This window comes from Cibotium barometz, chromosome 9, assembly GCF_041138505.1.
Source record: "Cibotium barometz isolate CiBa-2024 chromosome 9, ASM4113850v1, whole genome shotgun sequence".
Classification (NCBI taxonomy): domain Eukaryota; kingdom Viridiplantae; phylum Streptophyta; class Polypodiopsida; order Cyatheales; family Cibotiaceae; genus Cibotium; species Cibotium barometz.
The window spans coordinates 14,049,249-14,071,754 of NC_141054.1; the positions used below are offsets into that span (position 1 = coordinate 14,049,249).

The 22,506-nt window shown below is 44.8% G+C and overlaps 1 protein-coding gene across 1 annotated transcript; it reads left to right on the plus strand.

Moving 5' to 3' along the window:
* Positions 1-946: 946 nt before the first annotated feature.
* On the plus strand, positions 947-20,918 carry LOC147635280 (uncharacterized). Its single transcript, XM_086802516.1, has 2 exons — positions 947-1,283; positions 20,083-20,918. Exons 1-2 carry the CDS (start codon positions 1,130-1,132, stop codon positions 20,781-20,783), a joined length of 855 nt encoding a protein of 284 aa, XP_086658642.1. The 5' UTR covers positions 947-1,129; the 3' UTR covers positions 20,784-20,918.
* The last annotated feature ends 1,588 nt before the right edge of the window (positions 20,919-22,506 follow it).

A 22,506-nucleotide genomic window follows, 5' to 3' on the forward strand; every position in this document is an offset into this window, starting at 1 on the left:
GTATGCCCTAGATGCAGGACTTCTCTGGAGAGTGGTAAGCATCTATTTTGGGGTTGCCTTGCCCTAAGAAGCACTTGGGGCAAATTGATGAGGTGGATACAAAAGGGTTTAAACATATAATTTTTTTTGGGAGGATTGGCTTCTTGGGAAATGGGTAATTAATGATGAATACAGTGGACTGGTTTTTAACATTATTAGAGCTTGTATCTTATGGGAAATTTGGACCAGCAGAAATGACATTGTTTTTTGAAGTCTACTTGCACAGGACTGTAGGATTCTTAGTTGATGTATAAATTAATTTGCATGTGTTGGTCCTTCTGTAATGTAAATAAAATCTGGTTTGTGGAATTGGATGTGCTGATTCAGAACTTACAGAGGATATCTCATAATCATGCCTCCTCTATATTGGCTGAGCTTCTTGTGGGTTACTCCCTAATGTGGACTTGCTGGTTGCAAGTTAGATGCTGGATTGAGAAGAAAAGGCCCCCAAATTTGGGCCCAAAACATAGAGATGGTACCGTAGGGAAAAGCAAGTGGATCACACATTTGTGGCTTTTATTGAGAACCCGGTTGGCACAAGACCTACTGTTAAGGTGTCGTCAAAACAGGAAGGAATGTTGGAGAAACAGTCCCCCCGGGGCTGTACTACTGAGGCTATGATGGAGGCTTGTTTACTGCTGGGATATCAGATTTCTTGTGATCAATCCAGTTTTTTATGTGAAGATGATAGATGGGATTTCCTTTGTAAAATTCTGAACGAGATCCAAAAGGAGTAGAGTAGAGTGGATGTGGGATAGTAGAAGTTGTGAGAAAGTTGGGTATGGGTGTGATATATGTTGTTCAATAGTTAATATATATACTTTATTGTTCCCAAAAAAATAAAAAAATAAAATTGGGATTTACTTTCCCAAGACCATGCTTCCATGCTTGTGGCGCATTCTTTGAAAATGAAGGCATTTACTTTCCCAAGACCATGACGGTGTCCGGACACAGCGTATGTGCCGCTATTTCAAAGATTACTGCTTGCATGGGGTCGCAGATCACGGCGAGATAGAGTGGGTTTCGGATCGCAGGTCACGATGAGCTAGGGGTTTCTGATCGCTGGATTAGGGTTTTGATTCTGCGAGAAATGCAGACAGCCAAAGAAGCAAGGGAGGCCCGGCGCAAGCGGATCTTGGAGAGGGGCTCCGATCGGCTTGCCTACATCACAGGCGACACAAAGCAGTCCGTCAAACCAGCGCCGTTTCTCAAGGAAGAAACCTCCACCATCGCCCCAAACCAAGGTTAGGGTTTTCTCCTGCTTATCGTAGAGTGTAAATTCTTTAGTATTTGGTCCTCCTACATGTCTGATTTTGCATGTACAAAGAATGCCATAGCATACGATCTTACATGTCTTCATTATGAGTTTAGAGCTATCAAGTTTGAACATGTGATGCTACATCTTAGGGTCTTTACGTATAATCCCTCATCCACCATTGGACAGGCGGGGACTTGGACTGGGGAGGCTACTCATCCAAGCTTTATGGGTGGCGGCCAAGATTCCCATACACGACGGTGGTGGAAGTCAGTTTGTAAACCCCCTTAGCATATGAGTACGATGCTTCTTTACATGGAGCATGGTCTATTTGGGTCTTTACACGTCTGGGTGCCCGGGAAAAGTCTGCCTCTCCTGAAATGTGGTTGTACTCTGAAGAGCCTTGACATATGATTTTATTGATGTCTTAGGCTTTAGCATATGTGTCTTAACATATTATCTTAATGCTGCTTATATGCCTTTTACACGTCTTGAGAAATTATCTTAATGCTTTTTAGCCTTTTGTCTCAAATTCTTTATTAACACATGCTCTAGATGCACAAGGACAGCCTTTTCAAAGCCTTCAGTGTTAACATATATTTGTAGTGTTTAGAGGGTGTGAATACATGCTTTTTGCCCTGGTCTAAGCAATAGGTGGTGCTTTGAACAAGCCAGAAACAGGTTGCATTACAAAAGAGATTATTAACTTCTTAAAAATAGGTGATTGGTTGCTGAAGACTATTTTTAAAACAAAATTTAATTGCAGATCTTTTCTAGTTGCTCTTTCATCTACTTGTTTAGTTCAACTAGTGGAGGAGCCCATGTTTCTCAAATGAAACATTAAAAGCATACTTTTAAGTAACAATCTTTAAAAAGCAAATCCTGTTTCTGTGTAGATTGAATTGATAGTCATACAAAGCACCATTTGAAAAAAATTGCAAAACTTGTTTCTTCATGTCTCTTGATTTTGATTGTTAAATTCAATCTATGGTGTAGGTTGAATCCATGGTCACACTTTTACATTTCTATTATATATAGTAAGATAAATGACATTGTAGGTTAAATCCATGGCAAATTAAATGACATTGGCACTAGGTTCGGAAAGGGCCAACCCCCCTTGTAATAAGACTATGTGCAGGGTGTACGACTAGTATTAATGATGGCGATGGTTGATTTCTCTTGCCTATAGTGATGCGTACCATTATGTAGGAGGTAGAGAAGGAGTCGTGAGGCTTCATAGAGGAATGTGGTTGCCATTGAGTCACCTCACCATATCCCATAAGTGGGGAGGGTGCCCCATAGTCACAGGGGACGCCCCCGGCCCGTCTCAGGCCTTCGGGATGGGGGAGCGCTGTCTTGGCCTCCCTTTCACGTGGGGATGCGTCCCTCTATAGGGGGATGTCCCATGTGTCGTCCCTCACTAGGAGACGGCCGTCTTAAATTTGTGGGACACGGGTGTTTGGGGACGTGAAGAAAAAAACACGATTTTTTCTTTTTGGAATGCTTTGCCTCTTAGGTTTTAAGTTTTAAGTTTTAATGTTAAAAAAAAAGCCTATCTTAAGTTTGAAGTGCGAAGTTTGCTGAGCGATCTTTGCTCTCCTCCATCTCTGTTGTGCACACTTGCTTTCCTCCATCTCTGCTATGCAGTGTGCACACTGCACAAGTTCTTAAGGCTTGAGTTCGCCAAAGCTCTATCTAAGTTGCCATCAACCTTCAATGGCCTCTTCCTCACGAGCACCAGCAGCCTATGTTGGGGACAAGGGTTCAAGTTACAATGTCTTGGTGGGAAGAGATGAATGCTCAGAGGCACGTCTCGTTACCCGTCCCACCTTCCGTCCCCATTCCCTGCACAAGAGGCTCACATGGAATGCATTGTGTATCCTCCAATGATTCGGAGAGCCAACCAAAAAGGCAATTCATTGATACTCTCAATGACCTTGAACAGTCCATAGTGTGTGGTAGAGAGCTTGGGATACATCCTATCTTTCCTAGGCCTCTTTCAAAGTTTGGCTTTCTGAGTCCAGCAATACCCAATCATTCTTTTGGATGTCCAATTGCCTTTTATGCTTGTCGGCACCCCCCCCGGGGCGGTGTCATCTTCGGCAGCCCTGTTGCCCCCCTTCTTGAAAGAATGGCTGTAAAACAGAAAAATAGCTAATAGATCTTGCAAAGAAGCACATGTGCAAAAGAACTGAAGTAGAAAACTTGTTATCTGCTGAAGTAGAGCATGAGGGCTGCCTGTAGGTGCATACAACCAACAGCAATGGCTGAATAATGAAGTGCTAATGATGCTAACCCAAGCCACCTATTTATAGGTTGGACAAGAGCTGGTTGGCCAGTATAAAAATAGCGGGCTGGCCGACTTTGCAAAAAATACTAAAATCCTACTACTTGCCTCTGGCACCTCCCGCCCACCCTCCCCTTAGCATCTGCTTGCATGTCCATCTTCTCCCCTCTGCTGACCTTCGCGCTTCCTCTTCCCGCCCTTCTTCACTAGCCTTCTCCCTCCTCTTCTTCCGCCTACCCTCCTTTTTCCCGCTCCCGTTGCCTTCGACTCTCTGTCTCCGTGTGCCTCCCTTGTTGCCCTTTGTGCCTCCAATCTTCTTCACCCTTTCCTTGTCCTTGTTCGCCTCGTTCTTGCACCCTAGCTTCTCCTGTCTCTTCCCAGCATTCGGGCTGATTCTTCTTTCAGCGAGTCAGATTCTCTGGTCTTGCCTCTTCAGGAGGACTTCGTGGCAACCACTTTGTGATCCCCAACCCATGCCGCCACCCCTTGCCTATTCTTCGAAGTGGACCTCTAGCTCTTGGCTTCTACAATCTCCTCCCTTGTGGCCTCTTCTCATGGGTTTGCAAGATTATTGGGAGCGGTCTAGCACGTAGTCAGATTTGGGATTTGCTCTAGGCAGTCCTCATTGGCGAGCTTGGAAAAATCTTCTATATTCATTTTCTTGGACACGATTGCTCTTAGGTTGGGTTTGTTCTCATGCAACGGTTATGGGGTGCTGCAGCAGAGCCCCATCGTGGTACGTAGTGGTCAGCAGAGCCCCATCGCTCCGACGGCCCGGATGACTACCATTTGCACCGTTCTTGCACTTGCAGGACATCATAGATGGCCTGTTTTCCAGATGGACGTCAAGTCGGCTTTCCTAAATGGAGAGCTTACACAGGAGGTCTATATTGATCAGCCGCCAGGATTTGTTGTTCCGGGCAAACAAGATCATGTGTACCGGTTGAAGAAGGCTTTATATGGTCTAAAGCAGGCTCCGCAGGCTTGGTACCAGCGGATTGATGAGTTCTTTCAGAAGCTCGGCCTGCACCGTTCTCACGCAAATTCGAATCTTTATATCCTCCTTGACAGGGGGTTGATTGTTATCATTGTGGTCTATGTTGATGACCTCATCTTTACAGGTTCTTATTCTGTGTGGATCCGTTCTGTTATGGAGACAGAGTTTGAGATGACAGATCTTGGCTTCTTGCATTATTTTCTTAGCTTTGAGATTTGGCAAAACTCGAAGGGCATTTTCTTCTCTCAGCAGAAGTACACTCGGGAGATTCTTGACAGATTTCAGATGACTGGGTGCAAACCAGTATCTTCTCCTATGGATATTGGTGAGAAGCTTTCTTCACTTGATGCTTCTCTAGGGACTGATCATGGATAGTATCGGGTTCTCATCGGTTATTTGGTATGGTTGACCTACTCCCGATTGGACATATGCTTCGCAGTCAGTTTATTGAGTTCCTTCTCATCCAAACCTTGTCAGCAGGATCGGCGGTGTGCTCTCAGAGTTCTTCGGTACTTGCGTGGCACTCTGGATTTTTTTAATGGCCAAGGACGCACTCTTGTTGGATGGTCTGACTCAGACTGGGCTGGAGATCCAGATACACGGCATTCGACCATTGGTTGTGTTTTTTCATTTGGGTCTGGAGCCATTTCTTGGAGCAGTAAAAAGTAGCCTACTGTGGCGCTTTCTTCTACCGAGGCAGAGTACCGTGCAGTTTGTTATGCTGCATGTGAGGCGATATGGTTGCGGAGATTATTGGAGGAGCTCGGTTGTCCTTCTACTGGATCTACTCTTCTGTGGTGTGACAATCAGAGTTGCATCGCCATTGCCAAGATCCCTGTGTTTCATGCTCATACGAAACACATTGAGATTCAGTATCACTATGTTCGTGAGTGGGTTCTTGCTGGAGATTTGCGTTTGGAGTATTGTCCTTCCGCGGAGAATGCTGCAGATTTGTTCACCAAGCCGGTTTCTCAGGCTTCCTTGGCTCCTCATCTTCGGATTCTCGGAGTTTGTTCAGCATCTGGTGTTGAGAGGGGGTGTTAGCATATTCATCCCCAGATTCTGCGTCCCTTTTGCATGACCCTTGCTTGTGGGCTGGCCACCCCTTTTTCTACTATTTTTTTGGGATTTTTTCTAGCCTTTCTGGCATTTACCAGTCGGCCATGTCCAGTAGCTTCAGTCGGCCTGTTTTGCAGCTCCAATAGGCCAGCATTCCCTTACTATGAATAGTGGGTGCTGGCCTCTCTTTTCTCATTCAGTCTTGTACATATTTTGCTCCCTCACTTATGAGACTATCTGTGTCTCTTGCTTGGGACTGTTTTGCTTCAGTATATTCAGCTTAGTTCTCTCTCTCTCTCTCTCTCTCTCTCTCTCTCTCTCTCTCTCTCTCTCTCGCATTCTCTGTTCAGCACATTCTAGTGCCACTTTGCTTCCGCTCTGTGCACTCTTTCAAGGGTGTCATGCGAGCAGTAGCACCACTATCCACAATCCACGACCGCGATTGAGAATTCACAAGAGTAAGTACACGACGAGTACTGTCACCAATTGGCCGACCATTTGGTCCATTCCTAGTTTTTGCGTCTCGTTCACTTGAGGCCAGGCCGGTGTCTCGTGTGAAGAGGCCAGTATTTTGCTGACATGGACGGGAGCCAGACTGGTGCCACCCGTGTGTTAGCAGGATGGTGTCGTATGGACGGGAGCCAGATCAGTGCCACCCGTGTATGACCTGGACTGTGTTCGATCCATGGGACTGTCACGCCATGGAAGAGCCAGTATTCGTGCCGTGTTTCGCCTATGGGACTGTCACACCATAGGGAGACTCGTGCCTGGAACTGTGTCTTACCTATGGGACTGTCACTCCATAGGAAGACCAGGATTTTATGTTTTTATGTCGTGCCAGTTTTGTGCCGACAGATATTTTGTACATGTTCCATGAACGGGAGATATGTCCATGTTACTTTTTGCACATGCACACATATTTTGCATGTTTGAAACTGTTTTCGCATGACATGTATTTGTGTGTTTGCCTGCTTGACGTGTTACTTACTGAGCGGGGACGCCTGCCAGTGAGTCGTGAAGTTTGCCCTGTATTCTGACGAGTTTCAGTGCATGTGAACAGGTGGTAAGTATATGGTACATGTTGTTTAAATGTTTTATATTCTAACCCTTTGATTTATAAGGTTAGGGGTTCACACTTATTTAAAAGTGGGCACCCCCTTTGGGCACCCACTTTGGGGCCAAGGTGGGGAGCCCCACTTTTAAGTGAGTGTGGGGGTGGGCATGGTCACCAACCCCCACTAATCCCCCACATGCATGCGTGGGTAGCTCTAAGGTTATCTTCACTTCAATTTTTATTAAATATGGCTCTCCATCAAGCGTACAAAACATCGCATCTATCTGGCGGGGAAAATTCATCAACCGGCGCTGGCTGCTCTTTCTGCTGGCGACTAGTTTGCTGCAGGCGGCTCCTATATTCTGCACGTACCTGTCCCCAGGCGGCTGGCTGCGAACTGCACAGCAGGTGGCCACCAACTATCTCATTACTGCTGCGCCTGCCCCTCTACAGGCGGCTGAACACTGCTGCTGGTGGCTGCGTTGAAACCTGCAGGGGACTGCTGACTCTCTGCTGGCTGGGCCTGACTCTCTACAGGCGACCTTCTGCTGCAGGCTACGCTGCTGCTCTTCACAGGCGGTTGACTATCTCTGTTGGCGACTGCACCATAGGCTAACGGCTGCCTACTCTACAGGCGGCTGTGTATGTTTTATCCCTAGCAAGGCTACGTTGCCTTTCTTGCTGCAGGCGACTGTGTGACCAGCTTCTGTGGGTTATTTCCTCTTCTCCTGCAGGCGCCTACCCCTCTTCCCAAGCATGCGATCCCTTCTCCATACAGGAGGCTGTGCATTCTATAAGGTGGCTGCACTTGTTGTAGCCAGGCGGCATCTTTCCTTATAGCAGGTTGCTTCTCCATACAAGCCAGGTCTCTATCCACCCTTGCAAGTGGATACTTCCTCTCGCACAGCAGGTGGCTGTGATTTTCTTTTACGGTGGTACCTGCCTTGGTGGTTCACCACGAGGCGACTAAGTCTTCATCAAAGGAACTTCGCCTCTCCTGGGAGGCTTCTTCATACTTCGAGTATGGGTTTACTATCAACCATTTACAAGTAAGTAATTTTCAGATTTGAGTAAAGTATTATATGTTTAAATCTGATACGGGATTCATCCCTCTACGGCCACACCCGTTCGGTGCCGGGTTGTCCAAGCTGTATTGGCGAACCTCGGTCCAAAGGTGCTGAGATCGGGAGAGCCAGGCGTTAGTACGAGAGCGCCTGTTTGTGCGTGGTCTCGGAACACCAGTGAGGCGCTCTCTGCGGAGTCCAGTGAAAGCACAGGACCGTAGAGATTGGGCCACAATAGTGGTCGTTCTGCTTCGAGTTTTCTTCATCGAAATCCGAGCCTACTTGTTTGGTACTGTTTTCATATGTACATGGACATTATCTGGTTCTCAGAACCCATGGAGCATTGTATTCATTAAATACTCCCAATAAATATATCATATATTGAGGGGGGGGTCGGCCCGTTCCGGCCCCAGTGCTGGTGTCCATTTTTTCCATTTCTGTTCATTTAAATTCAAGTTGTTTTAAAGTTGTCCATTTCAAATTTGTGGTTTTAAAGTTGTGCTATTAAGCGTGTGGGTGTCCAGCGGAGTCTTTCCCACTTGACGGGATCGGTTTCATTGGTATCAGAGCACGGTTGTTTCCCTCTTCCTAGTGGGGAAACGAACCTGTGTACTGGACATCCCGCTTTTAGCAAACTTTGAACACAATGGACAGCCAAGGCAACCCTTTGGAAGTACCAAATTCGAGGGGTCCCTCTAGTGCCTCTCGTGGGTCTGATGCCCTGCGTGGTAGGCACAAGCCCCTTGAAAGGGTTCTTGATAGTGAATCCAAGGGTCAACTGTCTCCAGGAAAGACAGTTATGCTTGAACAAGACCCTGATGCTATGAGAGCTGAAATGGAACATATGAGAAAACTTTTGTAGGCTCAAGAGCAAGAATTGAAGTTTTTGCATGAAGATCCTCATCTACAAAGTGCTATTGAAGCCAGGAAGGCTGATGCTATGGTTGATGTAACCTTTGAATCAATGGCTCGTGAAGTGGGCAAGAAACCAAGGGAGTTGGCACTTGCCTATCTCCTTCGCAAAGGAGATATCAAAGAGGGGGATGACGGGGAGCTGATTTTCAGAAATCCACCTCGTTTGAAGCATGGAGATCCCGCATCTCAGAGGCTGAAATCTTTTATGCAAAAGGAAGAGGTGACTGTCACCTCTCGACATGCATCCTCTCCCCAAGGCACTAAGCCTGACAGATTTATGTATGCCAGTGCTCATGGAGGGCACGAAAGTCACATGCATGCAAGATATGTATCTCATGGTGACAGGACTGCTTCCAGAAAAATTTTGCCTTCTGAGTTGTCTCATGGAGAGACTATGCCATATGCAGGTAAGTCACATGCATCTGAGCTTCGAGTTCGTGGAGCACATGCCACCGTGCCCCATGAAGCTTCTTTGACGGCCCATGGAGCCCATGCAGACAGGGCTACCCCGTTGGATAAGGGGAAAAGAAAAAGAGAGGACCATGAGCCTCATGCCAGGAAGCTCAAGGAGTTCAAAGCAGGTGATAAATCTGTCAAATTTGATGTCTTTCATGGTGAACATGATGCTTCTAAGGTGTTAGCGTTTGTGGCACAGTTCGACATTGCTTTTAGCGATGAGGACTTTACAGAAAAGTCGAAGGTGCGCCATGCTAGCATGTTTTTAAAAGGGACTGCTGCCCATTGGTGGATCACCGAAAAGATCACCAAGGATCCCATCTCTACTTGGGAAGAATTCAAAGATAGATTTTATGCTCAGTTCTTGCCACCCAATGCAGAGCAAACTCTCACTCAAAAGTGGGACAGGCTGGAACAAAAAGATAACGAGAGTGTGCAACAGTATGTTAACAAATTTTGGAAAGTGTTGCTGGAAGTGACTCCCTTCATGCTAATCACAGAAGATGAAAGAAAGAGGAAGTTTCGTTCTGGATTGCAACCTGCTTATAGATCGGGTATTGAATTGCACCCAAAACATACGTTGCAACAACTCACAGCTTCTGCCCTTGCTACAGAGCAATTGGTGCTCAAGATCAAGCAGGATCAAGGAGGTTCCAAGGCGAAGGACAAGGCTGCCCTAAATCAGCAAAAGGGCGGACAGCCATCTAAAAAGAACTTCCAGGAGCCTTACAAGGGTGGTAAAGCTGAAAATAACACATCCAAAGAACAGGGCCCAAGGAAGAACAAATTTGGATTAACCCCGGAGCAAAGAGAGCAATATGCTAAGGATGGAAAATGCTTTTCTTGTGGTAGCAAAGACCACATGTTTCGGCAATGCCCAGATCGCAAACCAAAGCACGAGGACAAGCACACCAAAGCAAATGTTCATGCAGTTCCTGATGTGCAAGGTAATACAGGTCATGATGCTAAAGAGAGAATGGTTTGCAAGGCTTGGGGGCAAATCAAGGATCAGCCCGCATTATTCATGTTTGATGACTGTGCAACTGACAATTTCATCTCTATGTAAATGGCAGCTGCATTGGGTATTGAGGTTGAAAACATGGGACCTCAGATTGAAGCCGAAGCTGCATTTATTGGTAAAGAGGTGCAGGTTACCCCTTTGATTGGGAAGTTGCGTATTCATATACAGGGCTATCTGGATAATGAGCATTTCTTAGTTGCTCCACTGAATGGATGTGATGTATTGTTGGGCAAGCCGTGGCACCATAGGCTTGAGCCCCGCAAAGACTACAAGTCCAATATGATTTCTTTTATGCATAAAGGCCGCATGCATTTTATTGATGCTGGCAAAGAAGGGGATTCCATCCCAGTTGTATCACACATCCAAATTAATAAAGCAATGAAAAAGAGTCTTTCAGCGTACTTGGTTTTTGTGCGTGATAGTCTTGTGCCAAATCATCAAAATGTGGATGCTATGTCTAATGATAGGCTGAATTTTCTTAATGCATTCAAAGACTGTTTTGCTGACTCGTTGCCAGGTGAATTACCTCCCCAAAGGCCCGAAGATCACCGTATAGATCTTGTGCCAGGTAGTTCTCCACCTAACAAACCTGCATACCGAGTGAGTGCTGCACAACAAGAAGAAATTATGAAGCAGGTTAACGAGCTTTTAGAGAAAGGTTTGGTTCAGCCCAGTTCCTCACCTTACTGCTCTCCTGTGCTTCTTGTTCAAAAGAAGGACGGATCATTCCGTATGTGTGTGGACTATAGAGCTTTGAACAAGCTTACCATCAAGAACAGATTTCCAATTCCACGTATTGATGATATCTTGGATAAGCTTGATGGTTCGGCTTGCTTTAGCAGACTTGATTTGAAGAGTGGTTATCACCAGATACGCGTGGTGCCACAAGATGTCCATAAGACTGCATTCAGGACAGCCTTCGGATTATATGAATTCTTGGTAATGCCTTTTGGTCTCACCAATGCTCCTGCTACTTTTAATCGTATGATGGATAGGATATTCCGACCCCATCGCAAGTTTACAGGAGTCTTCTTTGATGATATCTTGGTTTTCTCCAAGAATGAGCAGGAACACAGAACTCATTTGGTCACAGTGTTCGAAGAGTTGCGGAAGCATAAACTTTTCGTCAATGCTAAGAAAAGTGAGTTTTTCCTTTCAGAGATTCATTATCTGGGTCATATTGTATCCAAGGATGGAGTTACAATGGATCCTGCTAAGATAGAGACTATTCGGAATTGGCCCGAATTGCAAAATGTGCATCAAGTACGTAGTTTTCTGGGATTATGTTCGTACTACAGGCGTTTCATAAGGCATTTTGCTATGATTGCCACTCCTCTACATGATCTCACGAAGAAGAAAACTGCTTTCAAATGGACTTCAAAGGAACAAGATGCTTTCTCGCAGCTCAAGCATGCGATCATATGTGGTCCAGTATTGATTGTTCCTGACTTGCACAAGTCATTCATGGTTGAATGTGATGCTTGTGGTGATTGCATAGGAGCTGTCCTAAATCAAGAAGGGCATGCAGTTGCATACGAGAGCCGTCGTTTGCATGATGCTGAGCTTCATATGGATATCTATGAGAAAGAGCTCTTGGCTGTAATTCACGCCTTAAAGATTTGGAAACACTACCTTCTTGGGGCTGAATTTGTGGTCAAGACAGATCATCAAAGCTTGAGATACTTTCTATCTCAAACCAAGCTTTCAGAGAAGCAAATGAGAATGGCGAATTTTCTTTCTATGTTTCATTTTCAGATTGTGCATACTCCAGGAAAGAAAAATGTGGTGGCCGATGCACTTTCTAGGAGGCCTTATATTGCTGCAGTCTCAGTGGCCTCTCATGGAGATCTATCTGCTATGAGAGATTTGTATCATTTGGATGCTGATTTTTGCCATATATGGACTGATTTGATGGCTGGTCATTCACATGCCTCTTATGTTATCAACGAGGGTTATCTCATGAAGGATAATTGCCTATGTGTGGTGAAGGATTTGCGTCCAAAGGTTATGGACGAATGTCACGCTCCACCTTATGCTGGTCATAGAGGTATTATGCCTACTACTCGCATGATTCAGAGGTATTTCTTTTGGCCAAGCATGCGTAAAGACATTGAGGCTTATGTGCGTGCCTGTATCACTTGCCAAAAGGTGAAATTTGATAGGCAAAAGCCTCCAGGTTTGCTTCAGCCATTGCCTATTCCCTCACAACCTTGGGAAAGTATCACGATGGATTTTATTATGGATTTGCCTAGATCCCAGCATGGGAATGATGCTATTTGGACTATTGTGGACAGGTTTAGCAAGCAAGCTCACTTCTTGCCCGTCAAGAAAACCATTAAAGCTGATCATATGGTAAAGCTTTTTCTTGCTAATATTTTCAAGCATCATGGTATGCCTAAATCCATTATTGGGGATAGAGATCCCAGGACTACAAGCCTATTTTGGAGGGCTTTATTTGATAATATGGGTACTAAGCTTGAGTTTTCATCAGCTTATCATCCCCAAACGGATGGCCAAAGTGAAGCTGCAAATTCAGCTGTGTTGGATTTGTTGAAGTGTTATGTGGCAGATCAAAAGAGTGCATGGGAGAAGTATCTTCCACTTGTTGAGTTTGCCTACAACAATACAATCCATGCTTCCACAGGAAAGGCTCCGTTTGAGATTATTTATGGCAGAGTGGTCTTGCCACCCATCCTTCATAAAATGGCTGCTGACAAGCATAGAAGGGACATGGAAGTTAAAGAAGGTGATTGGGTATTGCTGAAATTTGAGAAGGCTAGGCTTCGGAAGAGGCCAGGACGAGAAGGATCATATCCTAAGCTTTCTCCTCGCTATTATGGACCCTTCAAGGTGATTCAGAAGATCAATGAAGTGTCCTACAGGCTTGCTTTACCTAGTCATTGGAAGATTCACAATGCTTTTCATGTGAGTCTATTTCGGAAATATGTGGGGCCAGATCCTGATGAGCCTGTCACAGAAGATCCGCCAGAAATTGAAGAGCTTGAGGAGATTCTCCAGCCAGAACAGATTGTTTTTCACAAGGAGAGAAAGCTACCTGCAGGAAAGCTTTCCAGGAGATACCTTGTGAAGTTTAAGAATTATTTGCCTATTGATGCCAAATGGGTAAATGAAGATTACTTTGCAGATTATCCGCAATTGTTGCAGGCATATCTTGAGGCTTTTCAGTTGAGGTCAACTCTTTAGAAGCCCGGGGGGATGTCACCAATTGGCCGACCATTTGGTCCATTCCTAGTTTTTGCGTCTCGTTCACTTGAGGCCAGGCCGGTGTCTCGTGTGAAGAGGCCAGTATTTTGCTGACATGGACGGGAGCCAGACTGGTGCCACCCGTGTGTTAGCAGGATGGTGTCGTATGGACGGGAGCCAGATCAGTGCCACCCGTGTATGACCTGGACTGTGTTCGATCCATGGGACTGTCACGCAATGGAAGAGCCAGTATTCGTGCCGTGTTTCGCCTATGGGACTGTCACACCATAGGGAGACTCGTGCCTGGAACTGTGTCTTACCTATGGGACTGTCACTCCATAGGAAGACCAGGATTTTATGTTTTTATGTCGTGCCAGTTTTGTGCCGACAGATATTTTGTACATGTTCCATGAACGGGAGATATGTCCATGTTACTTTTTGCACATGCACACATATTTTGCATGTTTGAAACTGTTTTCGCATGACATGTATTTGTGTGTTTGCCTGCTTGACGTGTTACTTACTGAGCGGGGACGCCTGCCAGTGAGTCGTGAAGTTTGCCCTGTATTTTGATGAGTTTCAGTGCATGTGAACAGGTGGTAAGTATATGGTACATGTTGTTTAAATGTTTTATATTCTAACCCTTTGATTTATAAGGTTAGGGGTTCACACTTATTTAAAAGTGGGCACCCCCTTTGGGCACCCACTTTGGGGCCAAGGTGGGGAGCCCCACTTTTAAGTGAGTGTGGGGGTGGGCATGGTCACCAACCCCCACTAATCCCCCACATGCATGCGTGGGTAGCTCTAAGGTTATCTTCACTTCAATTTTTATTAAATATGGCTCTCCATCAAGCGTACAAAACATCGCATCTATCTGGCGGGGAAAATTCATCAACCGGCGCTGGCTGCTCTTTCTGCTGGCGACTAGTTTGCTGCAGGCGGCTCCTATATTCTGCACGTACCTGTCCCCAGGCGGCTGGCTGCGAACTGCACAGCAGGTGGCCACCAACTATCTCATTACTGCTGCGCCTGCCCCTCTACAGGCGGCTGAACACTGCTGCTGGTGGCTGCGTTGAAACCTGCAGGGGACTGCTGACTCTCTGCTGGCTGGGCCTGACTCTCTACAGGCGACCTTCTGCTGCAGGCTACGCTGCTGCTCTTCACAGGCGGTTGACTATCTCTGTTGGCGACTGCACCATAGGCTAACGGCTGCCTACTCTACAGGCGGCTGTGTATGTTTTATCCCTAGCAAGGCTACGTTGCCTTTCTTGCTGCAGGCGACTGTGTGACCAGCTTCTGTGGGTTATTTCCTCTTCTCCTGCAGGCGCCTATCCCTCTTCCCAAGCAGGCGATCCCTTCTCCATACAGGAGGCTGTGCATTCTATAAGGTGGCTGCACTTGTTGTAGCCAGGCGGCATCTTTCCTTATAGCAGGTTGCTTCTCCATACAAGCCAGGTCTCTATCCACCCTTGCAAGTGGATACTTCCTCTCGCACAGCAGGTGGCTGTGATTTTCTTTTACGGTGGTACCTGCCTTGGTGGTTCACCACGAGGCGACTAAGTCTTCATCAAAGGAACTTCGCCTCTCCTGGGAGGCTTCTTCATACTTCGAGTATGGGTTTACTATCAACCATTTACAAGTGAGTAATTTTCAGATTTGAGTAAAGTATTATATGTTTAAATCTGATAAGGGATTCATCCCTCTACGGCCACACCCGTTCGGTGCCGGGTTGTCCAAGCTGTATTGGCGAACCTCGGTCCAAAGGTGCTGAGATCGGGAGAGCCAGGCGTTAGTACGAGAGCGCCTGTTTGTGCGTGGTCTCGGAACACCAGTGAGGCGCTCTCTGCGGAGTCCAGTGAAAGCACAGGACCGTAGAGATTGGGCCACAATAGTGGTCGTTCTGCTTCGAGTTTTCTTCATCGAAATCCGAGCCTACTTGTTTGGTACTGTTTTCATATGTACATGGACATTATCTGGTTCTCAGAACCCATGGAGCATTGTATTCATTAAATACTCCCAATAAATATATCATATATTGAGGGGGGGGTCGGCCCGTTCCGGCCCCAGTGCTGGTGTCCATTTTTTCCATTTCTGTTCATTTAAATTCAAGTTGTTTTAAAGTTGTCCATTTCAAATTTGTGGTTTTAAAGTTGTGCTATTAAGCGTGTGGGTGTCCAGCGGAGTCTTTCCCACTTGACGGGATCGGTTTCAAGTACCTGCTAATAGAAGAATACCATCATCCTTCTTGGTCTGAGACACCGCTGTAGAGGAAGAGTTCATCCCGCTTCTTCTTGTGACATTGGGGTGATTTATGACCCTTCTTGCTATAATAATGACACTCAATGTCCTTGTTTTTAGAAGATCTACTTGTCTTTGTCTTTATCCTTGGAGTTCTTGTCAAAACCCCCTTTTCCTTTCTTCTGTTGATTCTTCCCTTTATCTCGTGCAGCAAAAGCTCCATCAGGACCACCAGAGGCGCCAGTCCGCTCCTCAAAGCGAGACTCAATCTGCATAATGGAGGGGAGAATTTCCGCCCAAGTAACTGGAACAGGACGAGGAGAAGAAACAAGAGTCTGAAAATAAGCATCAAACCTCTCTGGAAGCTTGGAGAGAAGCCGAATAGCCACATCCTTTGTAGAGATATCCTTGCCACAAACAGCAAGCTCATCCAAGAGATCTTTCATCTTCGAGATGATAGCAGATAAAGATGGAAAGGCAGAAACTGACAAATTCATAAGTTGCTTTTCCAAAGCCAAAATCCGTCCCGGAGACGTAATCTCATAAAGATCTGCAAATGCCTTCATCTTCGATGGGCAGCCATAATCGACTTTGGAGGTGTTCCATGATGCGGGCAGCAAGCTGGGATTGTCATACAGGCTGTTTGCAGGATGGGCAACATGTATCCTTGTTGTGGGGCACGATCTCTTGATCCTTGAGCAACGTTTTTGGGGTCATTTGGAGCTGCCATTCGTGGGATAGAAGGCCATTTTTTGTGGCAGGACTGTTCAACGACTACTGTTGCTGACCATCAAGTTTTTTGAGTTGAATTCCATTGCAAAAACAGTAAGTTTTCAATTCAGATTTGAGTCATGACTTCGCTATCTTCTAGTACAGTGTTCATGGATAAGTTCAAGGGGGAAGGCTTTCCCACATGGCAAACCAAGATGCAGCTGCTATTTATGCGTAAAGGAGTCTGGGATGTTGTTGAGAACGACACAATTGATGCACTTGATCAGCCACAAAGAAAAAATTGGAAGCAGCAAAATGCAAAAGCCATTGTCCTCATTGGTCTCTGCTTGGCGGACTCTCTCATTCATCACGTCAACTTTACATCCACGGCTAAGGAGATCTGGCATCGATTCCAAAGTTTTTTTGAAATTGAAGTTTTATGAGCTGAAAATGCAAGACGATGAAGAGCTAAGTAATCATCTCTCCAAGTTTAATTCTCTTGTTCAACAATTATCAAGTTTGAAGTGTTCTCCAGATGATGAGGACAAGATGGCAGTACTAATCAAAAGCATGCAAGGTATTTCTCGCTTTGAGAGCAGACCATTGAAGTATTACGTCTGGCCACTACTATATATGATGACCTGGTTGCTCTTCTCATTGAGAAAGACCGCCTGAACAAGGAAACCACTTCTACATCCTTGACCTCAAGCACTGAAGAGGCGCTTATCTCTGCCAGCAGATGGAAAGCCAACAAGAATATCATATGTAGATACTGTAAGCAGAAAGGTCATATTGAAGCTAATTGCTTCAAGAAGGAGGAGAAAGAACAAGAACAACACCATGCTAATCTTGTTGCCATTGCTGCTGATCCACCAGACGAGATTCTCGCCATTGACGACATTCATGCACTTACTGCCCATGTCACCCTCGATGAGGATGACAGATAATTGTTTCTGATTTCTTCGATGTGTGTATGGGTGCTCTGTCCTTGCATTATGCATTAAATGGATGAAATAAACAGCGTGATGTGTGATGGTCAATAAGGGTCCTGTGCCCTGGGTTATCTCCCAAAAATGTGTATTGGTTTTTCTTTGATATGATGTATTGACACCCAGTTCAGAGTAAGGGAGGGGTGACGAGTGATGGTTCTCACTGCCGGTCGCAAGCTAACTCAGAAGTCACTATTACACGGGAGGTGTTGGATAGTTGGACTTGCTCTTTGCAGTATTGCGGTGGAGGGGGGATCGGTCTACTCCTCACGTGTTGGGTCTCACACTCTTTGCTTTGAGGAGGGATGTTGAGGAAATCATAGTCAAAGAGTGTGTATTTGTGTGAGAGAGTGCCACGTGTCACTTTGGGGGTTATCCCATAAGCGTACTTGAGTGTGTGTGTGCACTCTTACTTTCTTGTGTGTCACATCAATCAAGTCAAGCTATCTTGGTCTACATGTAATTACTTGTTCATTGCTTTCATTTCCATTTCATTATGTTTGCCATCTTTCCTTTCTGCACCTAGAGTTAGCTTGCTCTCCTGTTCCTTCAAGCTCGTCGATTTCTCACTTCCAATTTATAAATCCCAATTTCATACTTCAACCTCAATTGCACCTAATTTCACATCCAATTGTTGAAATTTTCTACTTTCCCCTAATTTACAAATCCCAATATCCTCTATCACATCTAATTTCACATCCAATTGTTGAAATTTCCCATGTTTTTTGTGATTTCTCACTTTTACCCAATTTGATTTGAGAAGTGTCACTTCGAAACCTTTCTATTTTCGACAAAACAAAATGAAACGTGTGGAAATGTTTCTTGTGTTTATGATTGTGCCCAGCCTTTCATGAGTAGGCGTCTCTCTATGAGTTGGGAGGGAGGAACCTTACAAAGTGGGTGGGCTGAACATAGAAATGCCCACCACTTGGCACCACCACCTTACTTAGTTGTAGCATGGCGGGCAAGGATGCAGGAGAATGGAGGAACCCACATTCGAGATGGTGAAAACGGGTACATGAATTGCTTTTTTCTTGTCTTTATGCACCTGCAGCTTGTACATCCTTCAAATCAGCTGTACTAAATCCCTGATCATAGTTGTACTTGCTGACCGTACAGCTGTACTGATCCCACCTCCTGACCATGCTGTACGTGCTCTGAAATCTGTGTTCTACCCTGTATCAGCCATACCCACCTCTGTACGGCACATAGAAGCTGCTACAGATTCTGTACCTGCTGGACCACCTTGCTGATATCATCCGTGTATGCTGCACATTGCTGATGTCATTCATACCTGCTGCCAATATCGATTCAGGTGATGCTTACAAGAAAACATCAGATTTTTGCATATCTAGGTGTGGTAGACCTGTTGGGGGGTGGGTTTGTGCATTACTCAGAGGAGTTGCCCCTTTACCCAGGGATTAGTGCTTTCTTAGTGATGATCTATGGGTTAGCGAATAGGTCCAGAGGTTAGAGATTCTCATATGTGGAAGAGGGTAAAGAAAGATTGAAAATCAAAGTTTTGGAGTGGAAGATTTGGCACTGATGCTTCCAGTCGTATGTGGGCAATACTGGTGATCTTGGATCACCCTTGATCTTGTACAAATATTTACTCCTTTTGGTAATACAAATACTTAGAAGGGAAAAGGGGGTCGCCAATCTTTGACCCCTAGCCTGGTGTCACTGTTTTGCTGGTGTTTACTTTTGTCATGATGGTTGATTGTGTGTTAAATCTTGTCAATTGTCAAGGATCTGTGCTACCACTCGTTACACCTTGTCTGGCTGTAGAGGACAACAGTGGCTCCAGCCCCTTCAAGGCCATGCTCCTACCCTAGTAAGCCTGCAGTAAGTGAAAGCCAGGTCAGTGTCTTAGTGGCTTTGATAAAATTGTCATTGTTATCCTTTATTATCATCAGCACCCACTACTGAAGTAAAGCACGCTACAAGACATAAGGTCTGATTGCCCAAGTAACTCCCACCATAAGTATATACTCCTAGTTTAATATCTCTATCACGTACTAATCCACATTAGGCTTGTGAGCATGGGAGCATGGGAAAAAAGCTCTAGTGGAGCATGGGTTAGGACTAACCTTAAGGGTTGAAGTTAGGGTCAGGCATCGAAGGGTCACACATGGGAAATAGAGAGTCGAGTCACTTGAAGGCCTTCCTATATAATAGGGGCATGGGGGACACTCAAGGTAGGTTGGGTTAGGTTATGTTATGTTCTATTGTGTAAAGGATTGTAACTACTCACCTATCATTTCACACTATAGCTACATGCTGCTGGATTGGAGTCATACCTCTTGATGGTATGGGACATCAAGGTAAAGGTATGATGTACTTTATTATAATTCATGTGTGCATCCCTTGGGCTCAAGGGTGGTCGGGTGGATGAGTTTATGCTTGATTTATGCATGTTTATGCATAACAATTATCTAGAGAGATCTTAGAGTTTTAACAGTGGTATCAGAGACATATAGCAACTGGTAAAATGTACGGTTACGGCAAGGTACCCAATTTCAAGTATCCTCTTTAAGCTCAATTGATTGCTTGTTGATGGAAGAAGTTTCAAAATCCTTTTATATGTATGACAAGAAAAGGTTAGAGAAACACCCCCTCCTCCCCCCCTCCACGCCCCTCCCACACACACACACACACACACAAAGGAAAAAAAAAAAAAAAGACACTCCCCCAAGGGGCTGAATAAAAGAGCCTCACATGTTCTATTGTCTATAACCTACACTTTAGTGATATTTACACGATTTTGAAATGTTCTTTTAACATGCATTTCAGCGGATGGACTTGAAAGAGAGTTTGAAGACCAAGGTTTCAAGCCAGAGGTTTTTGAGCTGCCTGCTCGCTCTACAGAAACTGCTGAAGATGACATCCAAGAAATCCCATCAAGTGCGCCACCTTCAATTACGAACCTATCTAGTGCACAAACTTCAGATATGGTCCCAGCTTTTGCATCAGTTAGCGGTGACGTCTTATCAAGGAGGACTGATGGGGTTAATGTAAGCAAAAAACTTCATCAGGCTCATGTGAGAAATCTGGTTCAAAGCATTGATGACTCTGAAGGCAGACGAGCATTAATGGCAGTAATAGTAGCCATTGCCATTGTTTCACAGACTCTTCTCTCATGTTGTGGCCATCCTTGGGGCAGTGCACTGTCTGTTTGGTTGCCTCGTTGGCCCATTAGCCTGATTTTTTTGACTGATTTTTCCATGGTTGTTGGGGCATTCATCATGGGTTCGCATCACAATAATCCACAGAAAGAAACGAGCGTTGATGAGTCACAAGGGTTCGACGGTAGCTTTGACAAGTTTTCAAAAGCCCTTGATGTTGTGGGATATTTGGAATATCTTTTCGACATTGGTATGCTGTGTAAGAAAGCAGTTGGTGCTATCTCACTAGATTGCAGCATTTATGCTGTCACGCTTGTATGTGGTCTCAGTTTAGGGCAGTATGCGTTCTCTTGTTGCAGGGACATTTAGCTTGTGGGTGCTAAGAGTCGAATGCTGTTTTGTCTGAGTGTAGAGATGTTTCAAGCTTTTTAAAACATATAACGGCTTTATTATATCACATAACGACAAGTGTTGGTTTCTAATATTGAATGGTAAGCTTTTGTTGCATTTTTAAAACTGTGTAGAGGAGTGATATGTCGTGCATGAGGGGTTCTTCTTCTCACAAGCCAACTTTGATCGCTCACCTATACTTGTCGATACAGAGATGGGAAGTAAGGTTAAAGCAAAATGTCTGCTTCAGTATCTTTGTTTTCCCCGTGTTATGAGTCGCAACGATTAAACTGCAGTAAGTGTTCATATGGGTGTGTCTTGCATGCTGTGGTTGGATTCATATGTTGTGGCCAGGTTGGTAAGGCTACTGGATTGATTTCTTGAGTGTGGAAGCAATGTGTCATAGAATGGTGAGCTTCTCTCTGTTGGTTATGATGTTATAGTCAGTCATGCATGTTTATTGGGACGACAGTAGATCTATGTTCAGGCCTGGCTCTGTTTTGTGGGAGGAAAGAGCCCAAATAAGGAAAACACAGATCTGGCCGGATCAGCAATCAGAGAGAAGTTTGCAGCAGGACTTCAGGGAGGGGGGAATTTTACTGGCAGGATGTCAGTGTATGCACGGACCATGAAGAGGATGGGCACATTTCCAACATCAATCCTTCAGTGTTATAACGTGGCCTCTTCCTCACTTGACTGATATCTAGAATGTACGGTGGTATGAAACATCATAAGTCATTGCCCTTAGAGAAGTCCTACCAAGAGTATATCTCGAGATCAAAGATTTTGGGTCCTGCATTTATAGAATGCATTGAATGTATGGCTGGGCATTGAGAAGATGGCAGAACACTTGCTCTCCATGCAAACATCACTTTTCTTGGTTGTAAGTAGCTCAAGTGTGCAATTGAAATGCATGCTCTCGACAAAGTTCTGTTAATCGAAGTTGTCAGAGATGAATATCAAATCTTCAACATAATAGATGTGAAGGGGAGCGTTTTGAGTTGGTGAAAGTTGACCCATTGCAGTTCTTTGATGTCAAACATGCTTTTCTTGGGTAGGGCTTATGTTACTTTCTTCAGCTTCTTGTTGCTTGCATCCTTGCATGTTCGCTGCTCTAACCATTGATTCGTTGATTTGCTTAATCAGAAAAATCTTCTTATAATTTGGAGTTCCAACCACAGGATTTGATTTTCTTGTTTATAGAGCCCTACATCATTTTGACTGCTAAGAAGGTTGCATGTTTGTTGCTTGAATTGATTTCTACAATCAAGTACTATAACAGATGGTGACTTTTGTGCTTCCTGCTCAATGAATTGATTTGTGGCCACAATTTTAATAGTAGCTTGCTTTTGTGGCGGCTTCAATACTGCATGTCCATGAATTTCATTAGGAATTGATTACTATCCTTAATTTTTCTGTCAGAATATTGTTGCTTATGTTGTACACCCCCAAATACATGTGGGACTGAAATTTGCAAAACCCTACCTTGGCCTTCGAATTGAAACCTTGTATGAGGGCTTGGACTTGAGAGAAGAAAACTTGCTTTTTAAGTTGGCCTTCAAATGCTTGAGTTTTCATGGGTGACCTCAGTATATTAGAACTTTTTTCTATGAAGCTTAATATTTATATTCAAAATTACAATAATAGAGGTAACCATAAATTTTTATATGCAAAAAATTAGTCACTATTTTGTAGTTGTAGC